The sequence below is a fragment of the Botryllus schlosseri genome, chromosome 5 (genome assembly GCF_051294905.1).
Source record: "Botryllus schlosseri isolate E-star chromosome 5, Bs_hap1, whole genome shotgun sequence".
Classification (NCBI taxonomy): domain Eukaryota; kingdom Metazoa; phylum Chordata; class Ascidiacea; order Stolidobranchia; family Styelidae; genus Botryllus; species Botryllus schlosseri.
Genome location: NC_137240.1, coordinates 11432259 through 11453634, shown reverse-complemented (window position 1 = coordinate 11453634; position 21376 = coordinate 11432259). Strand labels below are relative to the sequence as shown.

The window sequence follows — 21376 nt, the reverse complement described above, 5'->3', positions numbered from 1 at the left end:
ATAGCTTTCACGTAGAAGGGATTAACAATAAAGTACTTCTACTTCGGTGGAGATAGCATAATAGTGCTGAGCGTCGGCGCCATCCAATCAGGCGCCCCGGGTTCGATTTCTGTCGTCGGAGGTTATTCTGGGCTCCTAGTCCCACGTGCCGCTGTTTTTACGGCGACAAAAAAGCCCAGAAAAAAAAGACCGGATAAAGAGTACTAAGTACGGTTTGCCTACTTACGCTCCTTACACGAGTGGTTATGATTTAGAGTACTTCCAGTTACTTAACAGTTGTTGGTTGACACATGCAAAACTAGTTCTAAAATACCTACTTTTTACTTACTTGAGAATCACTACTTCTACTTGAGTAGAGAGACATCGTTTCTACTTCACTGCCACTTATGACTACTTTGACCACACCTGCCTCCGTGGTATGTATATGAAGACGCTGCTCTAAGATTGAAGTAGCGAATCTAATTTAGGAATCCCTACATAGTGCGGTGAAGTAGGTAGGCTAGTAGTCAAGGTCACGATTCACAGTTGCGAGTTCCGGGCCACTTGGGAATCAAAATCTCATTTATTAATCGCTTGGAGTCTAATTTTCGTTCTTTACGTAAAAAAACGAAAAACTTATTGTAAGTATGAAAATGAAATGAGCCCCTGCCCTTGGACGCCAGGTGGTGTTGATTTGGTTCGAATGGAGACTACAACAATTCAACTTTCAACACGGATCTCACCTGTAAATTCTCGCATCCTCTCCCGATAAATGATATTTATAGAGTTGAAAGTTACCCCATCTGCAGGCGTCCATGGTCCAATGTTCTTAGAGCTTATGGTTTCCATCACAGCAACAGTGTGTGAACTTTAAAGCGAGTTTCCGAAAGATGAAGACGAAAATAAAGAGATGCAATCTAGCCTTGCTGAGCAACTGATACAGTAAAAACCATCACAGCTCGAGGAAACGAACACACACCAGTTTATCGCGACAACGTCCTACCTCTGTTTCACATCAGTCCATATGACACGCTGTTGAAGCGATACTGATAAGCCTTTTGAAATTATAGGACTTGGTGGTTCCCAAGGGACTGATTAAGGATTCCTTCAATCCATGACGATTACTGACGTTGATACTGCTCGACGAAACAGCTATATATGATGGAAATTTCGAATTTGACTAGCTTTTGAGGTAATCTATTTTGACTCTGCTTGATTGATAGCAGCCTGGGAGAGATAAATATCGAAACCAGCGACGATTATTCAAGAATTTTATCATACCACGAACTTATTGAGGTCGGCCACTGCCCAAACCTTATTTAGCGGTATATGCTGAATCGATACATTTGTGCTAGCTTCCTCCGAGACAAGATGCAGTTACCTTTAGAATTACAAGATAACCAGATCATAATCTCGAAGATTATTGCAAATAATCAAGCTATTCACGAGATTCAATTTGAACTATTCCAGACGCCTCACGTTGCAGACATTGGAATAACCCAATACAGCACATTATCCGTTCATCCTACACCAACCTATCAGAGACAGCAGCATTGGAGTTAGGGTGAAAGATCTCATAGTAACCTCCACACTCCCATAAGCTACTGACATACTTCGGAAGGCGACAGACCACCGTAGCCAGCTATATCTTTTCAGTTTTAACCCACAGGGCACTACAACCCAAACACAGAACAGAAATCATACTTGTGGAAAAGATGTAATATTGGAATACCGAAAGCTCATCAACAATCAAAGAGACTACTCGCATACTTAAAAAAAACGCACTTCATTAAATGCAGCACTGTAGATAGGGGGGAAAGAAGTTATCTCAACTTGACATCACAATATCGAACGATCAAAATTATCGAAACCAAAACCCAAAATGGCACTACTGTCCAACAGATTATTTCCTAGCATTACGTCAATCGCGTATGCGACATGTCAACAGTGGGGGAGGCTTGCGCTGCCATACCCCGTCGCACGGGCATTACCAACCAACGCTGAGGCAGCAGCGCTCGAAACATAACTAAAATTGAACTAATCGCATAAATATTCGCCACCGTCATCAGGCTAACATCGCAGACACTCCGGCCTCGTTTCAGGCATTTGAAGCTTCGACTTTCACTATAAAGTGTTCATCCCTGTCACGGTAACGACGCTTCCAATTCAAGACAATCGCCAGGCAACGTTCAGGCCAGGACACAGTCCGTGGACATATGAGCATGCGACATAATAGCGTGCGACACTTGAGCGGATTGGAATAGAGTGAGGATTAGGGTTATCAAGTCCCACACATCAGTGATACATGCGGACATATGGGTACGAGACACAATAACATGCCATGCTCAAGCACGGATAGGGTTGGATTAGGGTTTGGGTGAGTGTAAATTTTGCTGTTAGGTCTGGGGATGAGTCAGTTTTCAAGTAGTCTATATTTTGGGGTTAGGACTGGGGGTTTGAGGGATAGGTTTAGCTTTTGGGCAAATGTAAGTTTGTTGGTCATGGTTGGGGACCGAGGCTAGTTTTGCAGTTACAAAGTCACAAGGTAAAGGGTCGCACGCTTAACTAACGTCGTTCATTGTGTCGCACGCTCAAACGCCGGGGGCAACCCAAGACACAATCGAGGAGCACGCACCCACTCACCCATACCGGCGCCTGCCACGACAGGCGTCGCACTCACCCACGCGGGAGCGCTATTCGGCAAAGAAAACTGCGCATGAAACGAAAGGAATGTGCATAAGGATTGCTTATCCGGGAGGAGACACACATCGCAGGCACGCACACTTCATTCAGACTTGACGCAATGGGTGTACTGTTTCCGGGGGTCGCTGGGTGGGTTGCTACACTTTGTTTTTCAACTTTCGGATTTCTTTCGTCGCCCAGACGGCGAGGCTTTTGGTTTTGCTCGTTTTGGACCTTCGGCCCTCAGTCAGCAAGTCGTCGATCTTCGGTTTGGTCTCCATCAGCTTGATAAGATGTGACCCGAAATGACCGCCGAAGGCGGCACACATATCCCTATTACAAAAAAACAATAATTCATTGAGTCTGATTAGGATTAGAGTCTGAAATCAAGTTTCGATTTGAAACTACCAACTCCTCTTATCTGTAGTTGATAAATAAAAGCACGTAAGCAGTAGTTCTTAACCAGGGTTCCACGGAGGTTCCTTGAGTCAGTCTCCGGGGTTCGCCGGAGGTCAAGACTCTTACCGACTCGTACAGCAGAAGACACTGATTTTCAGGAATTATATCCATCACAATCTTTTTTCGCATGAAAATAGGTTTTGTTACTGTAACACTGTTGTTGATAGACTATTTATTTTGTGCACCAGTATTCTGTAGCAATGCATTAGATGATATTGCATGACTCGAACCAAGTCGCATGACTCAAGACTTGGAACGGCTTATAGACAGACATTCCATTGTAACTTCGAAGAATAGTGAAAGTCGCCACATTGTCGGTATTTCGTCTATCAGTCCCGATACTTGTAAAATAGGGCTAGAAACTGTTAAAACTGAGGAGAATTACGATATTATGGATGCGAGCAATTCTATATCACTCGAGCAGAGTTGAAAGAGTGGGTTGAATCGGATTGAACTCAAAACTGAACATGACATGGCACCCTATTTTTGTCGCTTGCTTTTTTCTATACTATCTTCATTACTTTTCATTCAGTGTGCATGCCTCCTCTTCATATCGCCTAGGCCAAGGTGGGTGTCTGATTCCACAGACTACTCCAAGTCGCTTCGACACCTTCCTATCTTTTCATTGTGTTGCATTTTTGTGGTGTAATGAACTGATAAAATTGCTAACAAACCAATGATGATGATAATGACTTGGGACTCGACTCGGTGTTGAATTGAAAATGACTCGAGTCAAAACTATAATAGTGAGTTTGACTTGTGACTCGGAACCATGTGACTTTGTTACAACCCTGATCAGATGTGTAACGTGGATATTTGTCTTAATGATTCAACGAAAATTTAGGGTTCCTGGAGTCTTACAAAAATTAGCGCAAGGGTTCATGACGTTAGCAAGGTTAAGATACACCGTTGCGAAGGCAACGTTTTGATTACCCGATCAGGCCAGACGACGCAGCCACCACGCCCTCGCTATGCTCCTCGTCGTTGGCGATAGCTTCGATAAAAGTCAACATGAACAGGATGTGATCCTTCATCACCATCACGTCGGCTGCAAAGCGGCAGAGATTTAGCGCCACGGAAAGTGTTTACGAAACCTCAAAGACATTACGGTTTGGTTCTGGTTGGTCGCCTTTCAGTCCTTGAATGATGCCCGTGTAGGACTCTAGACAGCCTTCGCGAAGCTCGTTCAAATAGTCGATCATGTCGTAGTCGTTCTGTTCGATGAGAGAGAAAGCGTGATTCTGCAGGAACCGCAAAGTGGGCGGCAAGGTGGTCGGCAACTATGTAATTCTCTTTTTTTTTCGGAGCACTCAAGTAGCAGTTGATTACTCGCGCTAATTACCATAATTTTATATGTATAATGCGCAAAATTTACCGATTCTTTGCCGTTTAAATAGGTGGTGCGTATTATACATGGGTACAGCAAGCATTGAAAAAAATAACCCTCGATCAAAAACTTGAAATCACACCTTTCTTCAGGTTTGTTTCCAATCGCGCATCACCTCTAGCCATCGTGCCCCGTACTTCGTATTATAGAGTATAACGCGCTGTGTTGCCAATTAACGAAAAGCGAGTTGCCAATTAACGAGAGTCGTCTGCACAGCACGCGATCTCTCGGTGAGCTAGTTTACCGTTTGTACGCGAGCGAAATTAGGACGCTGACTGCTACAAGCGTGCGCGGCAATCCTTGCTGATTCATCGCATCAACACAGGCCTCAGCACTCGCATACACGAGAGGTCATGTGCGCCTTGCGCAAGATATAATCGCTTGCGTAATCAGTCGCATCTCCAACAGGACTAGTGCGTCCGATATAACCGTTGGCCTGAGCAATCGCATCTGTAATTGTAAAAGGCCTCGTGCGCAAGATGTCGTGTGTCGCTAGCCTGAACTATCGCGTCACCAGCCTTGCAGGCTTTGGCGACTATCTACTTTCGTTTAGAGACAATGCCGTTAATTGTATTATGGTTAGCGATGGTTATGTCATGATTGTTCGACAGTGCCATCGCAAAACAGAACAACATCGTGTAATAAAACAACTATTCATGTACTGCGAATGCAGGGTGCGCACTAGGGGTGTTCAAAAATAACTTTTTTTCCTTAATCTTGCTGGCTACTTGATTAAATCGTTAAGTTGCCTTGAAAAACGACGCACACCAAATTGGAATTCATACCAACGAATTTTCGCGGCTTTCGTACAGTTTGAAAATTTTGAATTTGCCTAAAAATGCAGAAAAAATTTTTTCAAATTTTTCTGCCAACCCCATGAAATTGTTGGGCTGTCTTCAAAAACTATGCAAAACAAATTCGACTCAATTCCAAGCCGTAGAAGCGGAGTTATTTCAGTTTTTCTTTGATAATTCTCGGATTATCCACCGATCAACCGACAGAATTTACCCAGAATTTACACGCTATATTAAGGGTGCGTATTATACATGGGGGCGCACTATATTCGGAAAATTAAGGTATTTAAGGGTTACATGTTCAGACTGCCTCCACTTGTGTTTTTTTCCTTCGGCTAAACCACTTACTGTTTACACTTGTAAAACAGAGAGTATATTTATGGTGAGTCCGCATCACACTCCAGGTGATATTATCAGAACCACACAATAAAGCCACAGCATCATGGTAACTGAATATCTTTGAAAAGATATTCAGAAGTGAAATATAACCACCAAGTATTGCAAGTAGGCAACCCTACTGGAGCACGCCCCAACAGTAAATGTACTTCGCTACTGACCAGACAACCTCTGATCGTACGATGAGATATACGAGTTACGATCAGGCAACACAGCATTCAGAACTAACCATGTCCACTCTGGCCTGTGCGGCCTGCTGCAAGGTCTGCAAGACGACCTCGACGTATTTCTTGAATTCCGGCCCGATCGCGAGGGCGATATCGCCAAACACCGACAAGATGTGCGGCTTCACGCTGCGGTGAACGCTTGGGTCGGACAAGTCCTCCAGGAGGCTGGACATGATCAGGTCGCAGTAGGGGCCGATCTTGGCGCCGATGGCACGGCAGATTTCACCCACCACGCCCACAGCAACTATGCAGACCTGAGGCGAAATAGGTGGCATCAAATGATCCGCAAGTTATTTAAAAAGTGAAAAATGAAAAGTACCTGATATTCCGTTGAGTTGCGTAGGGCGGGAAAGAGAAAGTTCTTGAACGCGGGAAGGTAGTTGATAAAGTTGGCGCCGACGACTGAAGAATAAACAAAACAGAATCAAGGGTCGTGCGACATTGTAGACAAAACTATTACGTCAAAGGCTTATCGCCATGACAGCTATGGCAGGATGACAAGTTTGTTCTCTGCTCAATATTATATCATGTTTAGTCAGATTCAAGTCACTAGCCATGGGGTGATCGAAACCGGGATATATGTCTTGAGCTTGGATTCGACAGACTTCAAACCAAGTGTTCTGAAGGAGGGAAAAGATAACTCAAAGGGGACTGTGGATCGTTTGATTTCAAATCATCAACTGTGAAGAAATTCATACCAAAACACATTTTGACAAGGAACAACAGAGCATCTGTAATCTCGTACAGGACATCGACACAAATTTGTGCATGGCTTTATAAAACTCTTGTCGCAGCACAGTCATTCGGTCAAGCCACGCTAAATACTCTCACATGTCTACAAACTTGAACACTCGATAATTTATAGTCCCAAACGAGCTAATTCCGATGCATAAAGCCATCAATCAACACTACATCAACTCATGCTCAAGATTTGGGTGGTGAATTTATGAACTCGCCTCATTACTGCTATTAAAAGTCGGTTGAGATGGGAATTTGCTAGTGCCAATGGGCTCAACAGCAGACCAAGTATTCTTCTCAACACCACAATTATTCATCTATAGATAGAAAAAACAATGGCAAACACCGGGCTTATTTACCTTCAATAAAGGATTCCACCGTCAGCATGATGTCTTCGTGCACACTTCCAGAACCGGACGAGAGCATATGCAGTAACGACGCCATGATGTTATCGGCGATAGCTGGAAAACGAAAAACTATGATCACTTAAATTCCCAGCTGCAAGGACCACACAGCAGTGTAATGTCAACAGCCAGTTAGTTCGACAGACAAAAAAAAACAATATTTAGAGACGAATGGATGTTATACTGTCAAATCTAAACAACTCTGGATTTGAGATTAAAATCCAAGATATACAGTTCATTTATATTGCAGCCGAATCCATACTTAAGAAGATTATCACAAGTCATTAAACAACCTACATTCGACGTGTTCCGCCTTGACCTTTTGCAGTACGCTCTGTAGGGTCGCGCAAAGGAGAGACTGCAAATCGTTGAACTGCGACCGATCGCTGCTTGACTGGATTCGCGACTGAAGGCAAAAATTCGAGTTTTCAAACAGATAGAAGTAAAAAAAGTAAGGCGATCAGCACCAAATAGAACTTAATACCACAAAACAGATAAGCTACTACGGCTCGGCAAAAGCACAGACTCTAGGACGCAGTGCAGACTTGCAGGTGCGAGTGGCTGCACAATTTTCGGCTGACCTAGGACTATACAATGTATTTACCACATAGGACTGAGATATGAAGCCGCCCCTTCAAAATTGACGGACTGAGTAAGCTCGGTAATATCAAGCAAGTCGCGTAAAATCATGTGCGAGAGTTACAACAGTAATAGTACGCATTCTTCAAACTAGGCTTACACGCGGAATAGCATGCAATAAGGTATGCAACGAATCTTATTTGAATGTAAAACCGATCGTTGCCAGGTTTGCCGTTCTCATGGCGAAATCGTTAAAATATGGTCTTATTTTCAGATAGTTAGATAACTATATCTGGCTGTGAAAGCGAATGGGCTGCAAAACCAACTGGTCAGCAAATGTACTACACAGATTACGCACTGAATGCCACGCAGTATCATTCTGGTTCCCGTGATGCAAATAGTTACTACTACTTCCAGAAATGACGACGATTAAACAAGCAACACCATGACAAAATTAAAATTATCTGTTACGACATCGTTGGCGGTATTGAGTCGGAGCAAATTCGCGTGCTTGCCAGCGACGTATAGGAGTGATCTGACAACCCTAATCGTCGCAAATCACGATAGACCGTCTTGAGGTTACCTCCATCTGTATCAGCTGGTTGATTCTCTCCATAACGACGTTAGTGGTTTTCAGCACGGTCTCGTAACAATCAGCAGGGCTGTTCTTGATCATCTCCATGATCGCTTCGTACGCGGAGCCACGCAAGTTGTTCATGTGGCCGTCCGTGCGGTCCGTGGTGTTGAGCAGCTTCTCGATGATCTTCTCGTACACGTTGGACATGGCGTACGTGGCGGGGTCCTCGTCGGACTCGCCCGACGCGTGGTCGTACGCAGATTCCGCCAGAGAAGACAAGGCCTGGGAAACAATCAGGAAGTCGATACTCAAAGCTACTCTTGGAGGCGCCGATGAACAATTTAATCATATATTCATGTTTAATGAAATAAACCTGAATATTTTCAACCAATACTCTTCAACTAGTAGAGAATTAAAAAGAATTGTGCCTATCACGATACGAATGTTGATACACAATGTTATATTTAATTCCCTACCAGTCAATGATGATTACCCCTGACGAGTGTAACTCGAAAATATTTGGGTTTATTTCAATACAAATGTATGATTCGACTGAGTTTTAGCTGCTCATTACTAAAATGAGACAGTCCTGTTTTAGTGGGATAACGTTATGAAATCACGACCGATCGATTCTTGGCTTATACGTAGGACATCTACTTTTTAATAACATTGGTATAGGTTTTGCCAGTTCGCACCACTTACTCAAGTCGTCAAGTTTTTAGACTTAGAGTAATTCCACTTCTACTCAAAACAGTTTTAGGCAAAATCAACCACTCTTAAAAATTTGAATTTTGAAATACAGGCAATGTTTTTAGCTTCAGTTTGCATCTGTTTTGCGAGTGAAATCATAAAATACATATTTGAAGATCACACCTTTTGTAGTTCCGTTAGTTGTTATCGTCTTTAGACCCACTTTGACCGAACACAAACAATTTCTCACCCAACAGATATTGGCGGCGACCCGCGGCTCGGCGTCGAGATTTTCAACCATGGCGCTCAGTAACGGCATCAGATATTTCTCGTTGATGACAATCTCAGGAGTGACGTTGCATATTCTGAAAGAGCGAGTCGGCTTGTGAAGAAGCGTAATTTTCGTATGTGCCTGGGCTCGAAAAATAAAACACTCCGAAATATCTCATTTCAGAAAGATTGTTACAGTCAGTTACTAAAATACCATTGGTGATTTCCGAGGTGGTCAGTAACGAAGTACTTCTACTTTTTGAAAGTACTCAAGTAGTTTTCCTCTACTTCTGGTACTTACCCAAGTAGATCTGATTTTCTCTACTTCTACTTCATAATATTTTGTGATCTACTTACTTACGTTTCGCTATTTTCAGTTTGTCAAGTAGAAGTAGTTTAATCCCCCAATACGAGAGAGAGCCTGAGTAATTTCGGGGCTGTCTTCGCGGAGTCAAGTAAAGCCCAGAAATTTTGTTGCGCTTCGCGCACAGTGGTTATGGAGTGACAAATGTGTTTTCACGAAAGTATCAGTGAATATATCTTATGTACCGGATTGCTTATGGTTCCGCTCACACCGCATTGTCGCCCATAATTATCAACTATTTCACCACAGTAAATATGGCCCACTATAATAACGTTTGAAACCACCGTCTCGCAATCTAGCAATTACCTATCCTGTCGTTTTCTAGCAGCCCATGACATGTTCTGCTAATCTGGAAAATCCAGCTTTTTGGAACGTGTTACACCTTTGGTCACCTTTGAAGCTTTATGTACCAAAGACATAAAATATATTTTCCTCATTTTAGAAGTGGTATTTGTATTTCACTTCCAATTCCGAGTATGATACTTGGAGTATCATACTTTGGGATCTAAATACTTTCAGTTCTTTTGTCTGCAGAACATACATGTTGAAGCATAAAAGCAAGTGCATGTAGCAATGCCTATATTCTCGGAAAATAAAGATACACTATATATAAATTTCACAATCCACAATATTTTTCATTAACGTATACTAATCGCGAAAAGTGTTGAAACCGAATCCAATACAACTTCTCCGTATTGCTCTTCGCCCAAACCAGGGGCCTTAAAATATAGGGGTAATAGGGCGCCATGCCACGATATTCTCTAAAACGGGGTATTCTTGTAAACAAAGAGTTAGTATCGCATTTTCATATCACTACTATAATTTACATCCCATGATGCAAAAGAATGCTTATTCTATCGAAAATTGATACTTCGTTCCTGGTGTGCATCAATACGAATCAAGCTCTCTCCACCGTCCGCCTAGCTCAATTTGCAGCTTTCGACAGTCCTTGCGAACGAATTAAGACTGTTTTCAAAACTACTTACTTACTTGAGTACTTTCAAAGTCGGTCAAATCTACTTCAAGTAGTTTTAGGTGGCTTATGGAAAAAGTAGTTCTACTCGTACTTGAGTAGATTTTTTCGTCGCTACTTCTACATCTACTTGAGTAGCTTTCTCGACTACTTTGACCACCTCTGGTGATTTCCCATCAACAGTCTTACACCTAGCCACACCACTTGTTAGCAAGCGATAATGTCTATATTCTCATCGGTTACATCATCTCTTTTACCAATATTTGGCTTGAATTAGCAACTTCGGAAAAAGCCCAACTGAGTGACAAATGGAAATAGTGTTCGTTCAAGTGAAAAATAATTAAGGTGTTCAGGTAGGTCAATTTCATTGAGTGACGTTTCATTATAGTAATGATTTACTACTGCCGACGATGACTTAGTGTCAGGATGCCAATTTAACTGTAACTTGACTCGCAATTCTGTGGACAAACCGTCACAACAATTAAATCAAACGTGCCATAGCCATTGCCAAGCAGTCGGAAAGAGTCCTACCTTCCGATCGCCCAAGCGGTGGTGTCCCGTACCACGACGCTATCGTCCTTCAACAGCTGAATGAAAGTCTCCATGCCCTGCTCCAGTATGGGACAGAGCACGTCCGACGTAGGGCCCTCCACAATCGAGCCTGCGTGACAAATGAGAAATCAGCTTCGAGGCGAGCGATCACCATCAACAGTCAAAAGCTACTTCGAGTGATATTGGAAATAATAGGATATTGAAGCAGTTTTCAAAAGCAGTGAAGTGAAGTAAAAATTACGTACACAGGCAACAACAGATGTTACCACAAATAATTGCCATTTAGCAACTATATCTTTGGCAACGGAAAAAGAATAACGGCAACTCGAAAAATTAGGTGGTCGGCAAGATTTCTTAAATTTACAACACGATAATTAAATACCGATGGAACAAAAACTGTTGTGATGTAGCTAAAATGCATGATGTCATGAAGAACATATCAGATATTCTTCAGCCTACGTCACTCGAATACAAGAAAATACGCACAAAAAATATATTGGGATAGCAGTAGTCTACAGCGCATGTAGACTTCACAAGAAGACCTACTAGAGTGCATTGAATGAGTAGAGACCCGTCGTTTATAATTGCATGCCAGAAGGGGGGGTCACTTTTAAATATTGTGAAACTACGCCCAGCAAGAGAACAGGGCAACGACACGAACCCAAAGACATGACAGCCGCGTCACGACAACGCCAGTCCGGATTCAAAATATTATCCTTGATGAACGGCACCACGTGAGGCACAATATCGTTTTCGCAGCAGGTCGCCAACAGCATCAGACATACGCCTGCCGCCTTCGTGGGATTCCATTCGTCGTCGTCATCCTTCTCGTCCTGCGATTACGACAGATGAGATTCTCCGTACCACAAACGGAAGTCGCCAATTACACGTACCTGACGGGTAAGTATGGTGGTTAGGATCGGAACGAGATACTGCAGGGCTCCTTTCGCATAAAACTTGCTGGTCCTCGAAGGCGGCTGGCCTGCTTCCGCAGCCTGAACGCACAATGTTTCATAGATGACATTCATTACTCGGGCTAGCAACGTTTACTCTGGTACTCGAATCGAAATCGACTATTAATTGTAATGATTCGTGCACAGTAGCCTAATACTCTATTCAGAATCAAATCAATTTAGCCCTAGTCAACTCTGTAGTATACATTACGCTCACTTCCATTCAAGCATGGGTTTGAATCCTATGAGAGGATCTTCAAGCCTGATTTTGCACGCATCCACTTGAACTATTCAATAAATATATCTATTTTACTTCTTAAACAAGCCTGTGACCAAGTTTGATTACAGACATTTTGGATTTGAAAAAATAGTATTTACAGTTGGTAATTCCAATAACTACTTATACAACTACTCACCGTGAATACCACTATTTCAAATCGGATATACCGGTTGGAATTGATCCAAATATGCTACACATCATTTTTGGACAACTTGACTTCATGAAAAAACTTTATTTTCATTATTTTACAATAAACAAGACTATTTTACTCCAATAGCTTCGCTTCTCGAGTTTGGAGCAGAGATGCCACTCCTGGGTTTTTCCACCCAGATCTGGGTTTTTTGAGCATCACCTGGGTTTTTATCCTTGAAATCTGGGTTTATTTTCAACATCCAGTTCGCCAGGTCAGTTTTACGCTCGAAAATTAATTATCGGATTAGTATGGTCGCAATATCGTAAAATGCACGCACTTCAGTTCGTCGTTGTTAATGGATTTTGCTGTTATTGTAACAACAGAGCGCTGATAATCTATTTCACTACTAAAATTAGAGTCTTCGGCTTGATGCGATGGCGCTTCATTCAATGGTAACTTCCAGATCGCAGAAAGTCATGTTCATGTTCATATAGGACGATTGCCAGTTGCGAACTCGGCACTTGATGAACTTGGTGAACAATTCGGCATGTATCAATAAATATCATGTAACCGTATGGCAAGCACAAGCACATGAACAGACCAGGAGATGATCCGACTAATATAATCCTATTGTTATCTGAGTATATTTATAGTTCCGACAGGGACACTCAGAGCGAGAGAGAGAGAGTTAGTTAGTTGGACACCCCTAGCAAGTTAATCAGAGGCATTGGTTATCACTTATCAGCACATTCAAACCCTAACCCTGAATTTCATGATTTGGCAGTTATTTATTTCCACTATACATTGGTCTGTGATTATTCCAAATAAAAGTGATTGTCGTAGGATTAATCAATCGAAGGCCACTTTCAATCTGTTCAGGTCGCTGAAAATACATGAAATCATCCTTAGAAATAGGGAATGGATGGCATTGCATTGAACTTTCGCAGCGCGATGATATCATTAGTACCGGTACACTATTAAGTATTCGCGCTGCGCCCCAATTGTTTCATTGCGATGTGTCGAGAGGAAAACAACGTTTTTTGTGCGATTCGCAGTGTTAACCAAGCAAAATGTGTATTATGAACTGTTTTAAATTCAATATCAAAGGCTTCAATGACTGTATGAGTGTATTCGACGACTATCAGGCTCCACTTTCACAGCTCTCTCGTGCCTTTTGAGTGAAATATAGGATCTGGGTTTTTCTGGGTTCATTTCGCCTGCACATCTGGGTTTTTCTGAAATATCCCACTGGCATCTCTGGTTTGGAGACGAGACAAATATATCTCATACGGAAGTCATCGCAGTAACCCGTACCTCGGTCATCTCGATCGCAAGGTCGAGCTCCTCGTCGCAAACGTTCGACCAAAATTCGATCCCTTGCAAAGACACGTTCTCGTCGTCAGACTTCATCGCTTCGACCGATATCTGGAGTAATAAAACGCAATATTAATAATGCGGCGACAACGACACCAACGGCAATGCCCATACCGCGAAAAGAGCGGGACCCATGTACGCCTCCATGTATTGGTAATAGAGGGACATGATCTTCACGAGACATTGCAACGCGGCGACCCTGATCTGCGAGTAAAACAGTAAATGATCTTACCAGGAAAACTCGGGCGGTCCAGTACGAATAATTCGTGACAAGTCATCGAGAAGTTTTGAGATACGGTACGTAAAAATAATGGGAGTCATTTATTCTCAGGTCAGAGGCGCGACTGAGCCACTGTGGTTGTCGTGATCAGAATTGAAAAATTAGATAATTCCCGTGATCCAAATTTTTGAAAATTCAGTAGATCAAATTTCAGTCTAATTTGGAAAAAAACTGTGTGGCTAAAATACAAATTTTAATTTAATTCGGAAAAAAACTGTATAGCTATAATTCTAATTTCAATCTGAAATGTAAATAACTGTGAAGCTATCATTCTAATTCTACTCGTATGGAAAAAACTTCGCAATTCCAATTCTAATACAATTTTTAAAAGCTGAAAATTTTCTAGTCCAAGTCGGTTGTGATTGTTGAACACAACGTCTCCTGGAACAAAGCTTGCACAACGTTTCCGCTTGTTTGACAACGTACAACGCGGCGTATCCTACCGAATTCGTCTCCCCCCTGGTATCTTCGACTTGCGTGGCCTCGCAGATGACTTGCATGATGAAATGCCTTTCCGACTGCGAAACAAAACAAAAATCAATACGCACGTATTCCAGTCTGCGTCATCCCATGCGCCGTAGCCTACCTCTTTTTCAAAATTTCCGCGAGTGAATTCCAGAGAATTCAGCATGGCGTTGGTGGCGGCCAGCTTCACTTGGACGCTGGGCTCCTGTTTACGCATCCCTTGCACGATAGCCGTCAGGATCTCGTTGGAGTGAGCTTCCAAATGCTGCTGATCCTGCACACAAAAAAGCGACGCTGAAATCTCTTATCAGGATTTCCCTTCTTACTGCGACTTCGAGGTAGCCTACTTCACAGACATTTTCATTTTGTACTTACATTCAACGCAACCTCATTCCCGCTGTGCTTGTATCACCCCTGTCTAGCCCGCAATCGCTAGGTTATCATCACGGAAAAATATATGAAATGTTAGGCTATATGCTTTCTGAAACTCACACCCCATTCAAAGCTATAACAAAAAACCAATTTGGAGCTAAATCCTCAAATTTTTGTACTATAAAATCATACTTTTCAGTGTTCACGGCTTATTGAACGTCCGTGGAATTAATTTTGCTCAGTTTGATACTGATGGAGATTGCTTGGAAATTGAAATTAATGTTGCTTTTGAAACCTGCGGGTAACCGCCTTCTTTGATAACAGCTTAAATTACTGCTAGTTTCCAAATTTATTGTTAAAACCTATCAAAACATTGCCTTTTACTTTACAAATCAAAGATGTAATCAGTTTAGTTATTTTTCCTCAAGTAGAAGCGAAAGTAGTCTAAACACGCTCGACTCAGTAGCACAAATAGGCATAGCCTACTCGAGCACACGTTACTAATCCCTTTAGAGTATATCTACTCCTACCCGTGACAAAATTTAAGCCCCACAGTGGCAGAGTAACTTTTGACCAGTTCGGTAACGTGTGAGTAAGACACTGACCATATCAGCACAGATATAGCCGATCGCTTCCAACGCAGCCTCTTTCAGGTGTTCCGTACTCTGCTCGGCCGTCACACTCTGCACCAGCTGCGGAATTAAGTCCTTCCAGTGGCCGAAAGGCATTTCGGCGCACGCGATACTGGCGATTACTTGCGGCGCCGAAGACGGCTTTGACGTTTCTGTGCCCAGCGCCTGCAGCACCTGGAATGAGAGATCGTCACATGTTTTGTGATAATTGTGGCCAGATGCACGGTCGGATATCTATATATACTAAGACATGATAAACGGCTACTGAAAATTACTTTCGGAGCAATGTTAGTATTGTCGAGTTTCAAGACTGTAAAAAAAAATTTTCAACATAATTCTCATGTATGACTTGGCTGACAATCAGTCCATTTCATCTTACACTCATCAACAGACAGGTTAAAAAAACAAAATGTGGGAATAAAACACGAGAGTGTTTGAGGACCCAGGAAAAAAGTAATTGGCCAGCACGGAAGTCCCCCAAGAAACACAAATCCCAATATCTGTGGCATGTCCATCATTTTAAAAGATAAATGTTACGGTACAGTCTTGGTAGGAGATGCTACCAAAACAGAATCAGCCATATAGACAATGTTCGAGATGAATGATCTTGATCCGTTCTGACAATTTCCGGAACAGCCAGTAGGCCACACATAACAAAGGGTCAAATCTGCAAGTTACACTTCAGTTTATTAGCCTAAAATCAAACAAACATTTACACCGCAATAGATTACTTACAAGTTTTTTTATTTCCGCCCTGGGCCCGTCTTCCAGCATGAGCCATCGTTGCTGGTATTCTTCTTTTACTTTCAGATCTTTGGCAGTTAGATAATTTTTTATCTGAAAAAGTCTTTTAAGATTAACAACGGCTAAAGTTTCATAGACTGTAACCGCACAGGGCCTGTGAGATCGTTATCAGACAAATCTAATATCAATGTGAGGCAAGTCATATTACATCACATCAAAATACACACCACTCCATTACCATGAGCGAAGCTGATAAAAAATATATAAAAAATAACTGCAAGCAGCATCGCAGAACTGAAGATTATGTCTCCGTTTTAGCAATTCAAAGATCATTAGTTCAATACGAGTGATAATGCTGATTTTGACCTTCTTTATTAAAGGGGTAAGCCCGATGTCCAGATATATTGAGGACTTCAATATGCATGATAAGGCAATTCAAGTCATTCAACCACTGTAGCTTCTTTTGAGGACTGCTAGTTGGAGCATGTAGTGTGCTAGTTTCCTCTAATTTTTCACGAGTCTGCACGCACTCACCAACTCACTGCGCGGTCCCTTGGACAACAGCGCGCAATAACTTGGCTTCCTTGTGTGCCGCACAGATTTTTCTGCATGCGCGCAGCTTAGATGGAACATTGGGAGTGTGTGAGCCTAAAATATACTACAGCCTAGAAACTGTAGGCCTAACATTTGATATTTTGAATTCTCAACAGATTCAACTATATTTCAATCCTGGATTTGCGCCATCCGTAAACTAGTGATATACGGGTGGCATGCAAAGAATCATAAACGAAAGACCTCAACTTTAGAACGATTTGGATATATCTATTCACAATGGATTCCACATTCTAGGCACAATCTAAATAATACATATACCAATTTTAAATTCAACACAGTTGGTTGATTACAGAATGGAAGCTACCTGAAGACCTGCTGCCATACGAGAGACTTCACTATTGGTTGGAGCAGCCAGCACTTGACATAAGCTGACGAGGAAGTTGGACAAGTTAGCACCGGCCGCTTGCTCTAGATATGCTTGCGCTTGCTTCAGCTCCTCTGGATCTGAAAATAAAGGTGAGAGCTGCGTCAATTACAATTATTCCAAGGTAAAAAAAGACAAAAAAAACTCTTCAAGAATGCGACTCGTTTTAAAGGGAACATCAAAATAGTTGTAGGCTACTGCAATGAAGGATGTAATCTCATGGGTACTTGGTGTCACCCGGAGTGGAATTGGTTGGTAGCAACATCACGCGCAATTTTCTGTTCCGTTACATCATCATTATTCAGTGACAAAATCCGTTAAGATATTTGTGTGTTACCGCAAGTGAAAAGAACATTCTTACAGATTTTACTTTTACATAATGATGATGATATCTCAATATATTTCAGAAAATAATTATTGGAGACTAAAAGTCTTCGGGAGAAACGTTGATTGAATTCTTTCAAATATCAGACACTGTTATACGTATAGACTACAAATGTAAACCTATACCTAAGAATGTATTAATTCCGAGATCTGTCACACATAATATAGTAGCCTAACGATATTATGTAACAGACATCAAACTAACATGCATTTCAAACTTTTTAATTCGTAAGAATTTATAAATAGGAGCAACTGTCTAATAAAAAAAAACGAACCTGGTGATACAGTCTTGTCTAAAATTGCTACAAGTGACGCCATTTCCCCGGTTTCTCACGTTCGCGGCAAATAAATAATAAATATAGACTACAACAGAATTGCTGAATTATAGCGACGAATTCTGTTACTCTGCAAAGAGAATACAGCATTACAAATGGTAAAATTTAAATGACAGTCGTGGTCAGTGCTATACACACTGAACGTCCGTAGAATCGTAGAGTAACCATGCCAGTTAACATGCCAACTCATGACTTATATGAGCTATGCTGAATAACCACTTAAACCACAGCGCACTGGCCGTGAAATACTGATAGAGTAACAATAAAACGTTAGAAACTACAGGTCGAACAATTTCCTGTCAAGTATTACCAGAACTAAGAAATCACAAATTGGCTAGAATATATTCAATAAGTGCAAGCCAACTCATCAACAGAAAACTGTCACCGCCCGGCGCCCGCATGAGATGCGGAAGAAGTGCATCCCATCGGTACATTCACTTGAGCGCGCGAGGTCAAAGATCACAATGCTGTGGATTATACAGCACAGAACACACAGTAGACATTGGACATGGACATGGACATCTATATTCCTGTGCAATTTGTATTCGCATAGATACTTATACCTAGAGACTGCCTTAACCAAACAAAGCATTCGTCTCTTACCGGATTCCCGTCATTCGTGAGGGATATTCCAAGTAATACACAGATAAAATATGAGTGCTGACAGTAAATTCAAAAATAACCTAACCGTTAATATCGCTGGTCAGCCCGTTTCCAACACAGATAATGCCAAATATCTCGGAGTTTTACTGGACTCGAACATGTCCTGAAAGAGTCATATTCAGTCCCTAGAAACTAAATTATCACCGAAGTGCGGCCTGTTCTACATCTACAGCCTTGGGCGCTTCATGCCAGCATGGGTTCTTCTGATACTCTTTAAATCCTTAATCCAATCGAAGTTACATTATGGCATCCTCTGTTGGGGGGCTGCCAGTAAAACTGCACTCAAGCCACTGCAGAAACTACAGCATAAAGTACTCCGAATCATAGCTAGGGCCCCAAAGGGGCCTGGCTGCCCATCCAATAAGTCGCTGATGCTGAAGAGATTCGGCGTCCTAAAAATAGAAGATATGCGGAAACTAGAAATCGCCAAGTTTATGTATCAGTTTCACTGCGGTCGTTGCCCCGAATATTTCAATGACTTCTTTACCTCTGAATCAAAAGCGCACAAGTACAACACACGCGCGTCCACGTCGTCCAAATATCATATGATCGACCGAAAAGATCATCGCTCCATCAAATATGCCGGACCTGATGTGTGGAACAGTATCCCGCCGGCCATCCGACAGTCGACGAGCATGTCCACATTCAAGTCGAAATACAAGCAATTATACTACTAAATAAATACAATCCATCCTCTAAGATTACCGGACCACGACTGACCTATCGATCTCGCTTCCCATGACATGCCGCCCTATTTCTTGTCGCATTCTTTTTGGTATTGGTATAGAACCCGTCATATCTCGCAGTCATGAAATCTCATGGGCAGTTCATATTTATTATTATTTGATACTATTTCCTTCGTCAAAACAACAACAAAAGTGTGACGCAATAAAAAAAATGAAATGTATTCGAAACGGCTTGAAATAGTCTTCAATCCAACGCTAACCTTGGCCTACAGATAATAAATAACCAATCAGTCAGATATTATTTTCATCTGCCCAAGACACACACACAATGTCCAATGCGATATACAAGATTCACAATGCGATGTAATGAACAGATAGGGGGATGTCGAACGTACCAACCAGCGGTTGGGGTCTCTTGAGCTGGCACCCACCTCGACCTAGTGCCCGATGGCACAGCCTGATTCGATGCTGTTCTTTCTTCGTCTATCCTTTTTATAGGCTATTTCTCTTGCTCCTTTTCTTTCTTTATCTGGTCTTTTTTCTGGGCTTTTTTGTCGTCGTAAGAACAACGACAGGGGGAAGAGGAGCCCAGAAAAGAAACTGAACTCGGGCCGGCTGCTTGGATAGCGCCGACGCTCGATTCACCACTACGCTATCTCCCCCTATAATAAAGAATAATAAGTAGGCTATACTGCGTCGCTTTTCTTAGAGTCAGGATTGTAACCAAGTCGCAAGCTTCCGAGTCTCAAGTCAATCTCACTTTTGTAGTTTTGACTCGAGTCAAAGTCGAATCATTTCAAATTCACCACCGAGTCGAGTCCGAGTTCGATCTAGGTGCGGTCTTGGAGCAGAGGGTCGAGTACGAGTCAATATCTTGACTGTTCCTTTTCGAGTTAAAGTCTTGCTAAACCCATTTTTTTACTACTCTGAATGGTGATATCAAGCTTCGCATTCCTTTCCCGATTCCAAAATATGCTATCCGTAACCATTAGTACTTAGACGAAATACACCAATAGTGTGGTGTGGTCATGACTCGACTCATTACAACCCTGCTTACAGTGCATTAAAAAACGTCCACATAAGAACAGCTGAAGGACGGATACAAGGAAAGCGAATGAAAATAAGAGCAAAGATGAAAAGCGTGTAAATATGACAGTCGAAGAGATCAAAATCGAACACTGTCTTATCGGGCATTAGGTCGTATTGTTTGTTTCAGCATCCTCGTATTCGTCCATTTCGATCCTCGCATGGGGTATTGTGATCGCATCGTACATAACGGGTCTTGAGCCGACTAAAGGAATTAAACCGCCAAATATTATGATGAATATTATTACTGCACTTTTCAAAAATATTGCAATGTTGTGATGCTTTTGAACTGGTAATTAGATATGAGGAAAACAAATCAGCACTTTTCATGTTTATTATCATATTTTATTATTTTATTGATTGAAATTGACATTGGGATAATAGGCGCAGATGTGGTCAGTAACGAAGTAGTTCTATACTTTTTTGAAGTAGGCCCTACTCATGCAGTTTTCCGCTGCTTGGGTACTACTCAAGTATAGATCTAATCTCCCGCTACTTCTACTTCAACTTCGTGATATTTTGTGATCTACTTACTTTTCGCAATTTTCAGTTTGTCGAGTAAGCCTTAATCCTCCAATCAGAAAGATAACCTGAGGAATTTCAGGGCTGTTTTCACGGAGTATCAACATTCAATTTTCATAAAAGTTGAGGAAATCCCAGAATCTTCGTCGTACTTCGAGCAAAGTAGACTAATATGATTTCACGAACGTATCATCGGTGAATGTAATTTATAGGTAGCGGGTTGCGTCGTTCCGTTCACATCGCATTGTCGCCCATATGAAATATTTAATCATAGTAAATATGGCCCATTGTAGCGTTTGAAACTACAATTTCGCAATCTAGCATTTATACCTATCATATCGTAATGTAGCAGCCCATGACATGTCCAGCTGTCCACCCTTGGGTGATTTCAATATCTTTTGACATAGCAGACATGAG

At 41.9% G+C, this 21376-nt stretch overlaps 2 protein-coding genes across 5 annotated transcripts in view; both read right to left on the bottom strand.

The window, feature by feature from the left end:
- LOC145439716 (uncharacterized) overlaps positions 1-995 on the bottom strand; it is a 33362-nt gene extending 32367 nt beyond the window's left edge. For 3 of the 4 annotated variants that reach the window (XM_080317278.1, XM_080317279.1, XM_080317280.1), the window contains exon 1: positions 723-990. In XM_080317278.1, the coding sequence (XP_080173404.1) occupies positions 723-828 (106 nt within the window). In that variant the 5' untranslated portion in view covers positions 829-990. Of the gene's footprint in view, positions 1-722 lie in introns of all 4 variants that reach the window. The other variant, XM_080317281.1, reaches the window with a different exon arrangement.
- A 685-nt stretch (positions 996-1680) lies between these two features.
- On the bottom strand, positions 1681-18104 carry LOC145439735 (importin subunit beta-1-like). The gene is made up of 20 exons (XM_080317340.1): positions 17943-18104; positions 17224-17363; positions 16296-16397; positions 15534-15734; positions 14678-14830; positions 14535-14609; positions 13926-14015; positions 13752-13862; positions 11965-12066; positions 11733-11904; positions 11051-11180; positions 9163-9277; positions 8229-8504; positions 7364-7472; positions 7022-7123; positions 6244-6326; positions 5927-6178; positions 4229-4334; positions 4054-4168; positions 1681-2994 (listed from the first exon to the last, which is right to left on the bottom strand). Exons 1-20 carry the CDS (start codon positions 17983-17985, stop codon positions 2820-2822), a joined length of 2652 nt encoding a protein of 883 aa, XP_080173466.1. The 5' UTR covers positions 17986-18104; the 3' UTR covers positions 1681-2819.
- Positions 18105-21376: the final 3272 nt, after the last annotated feature.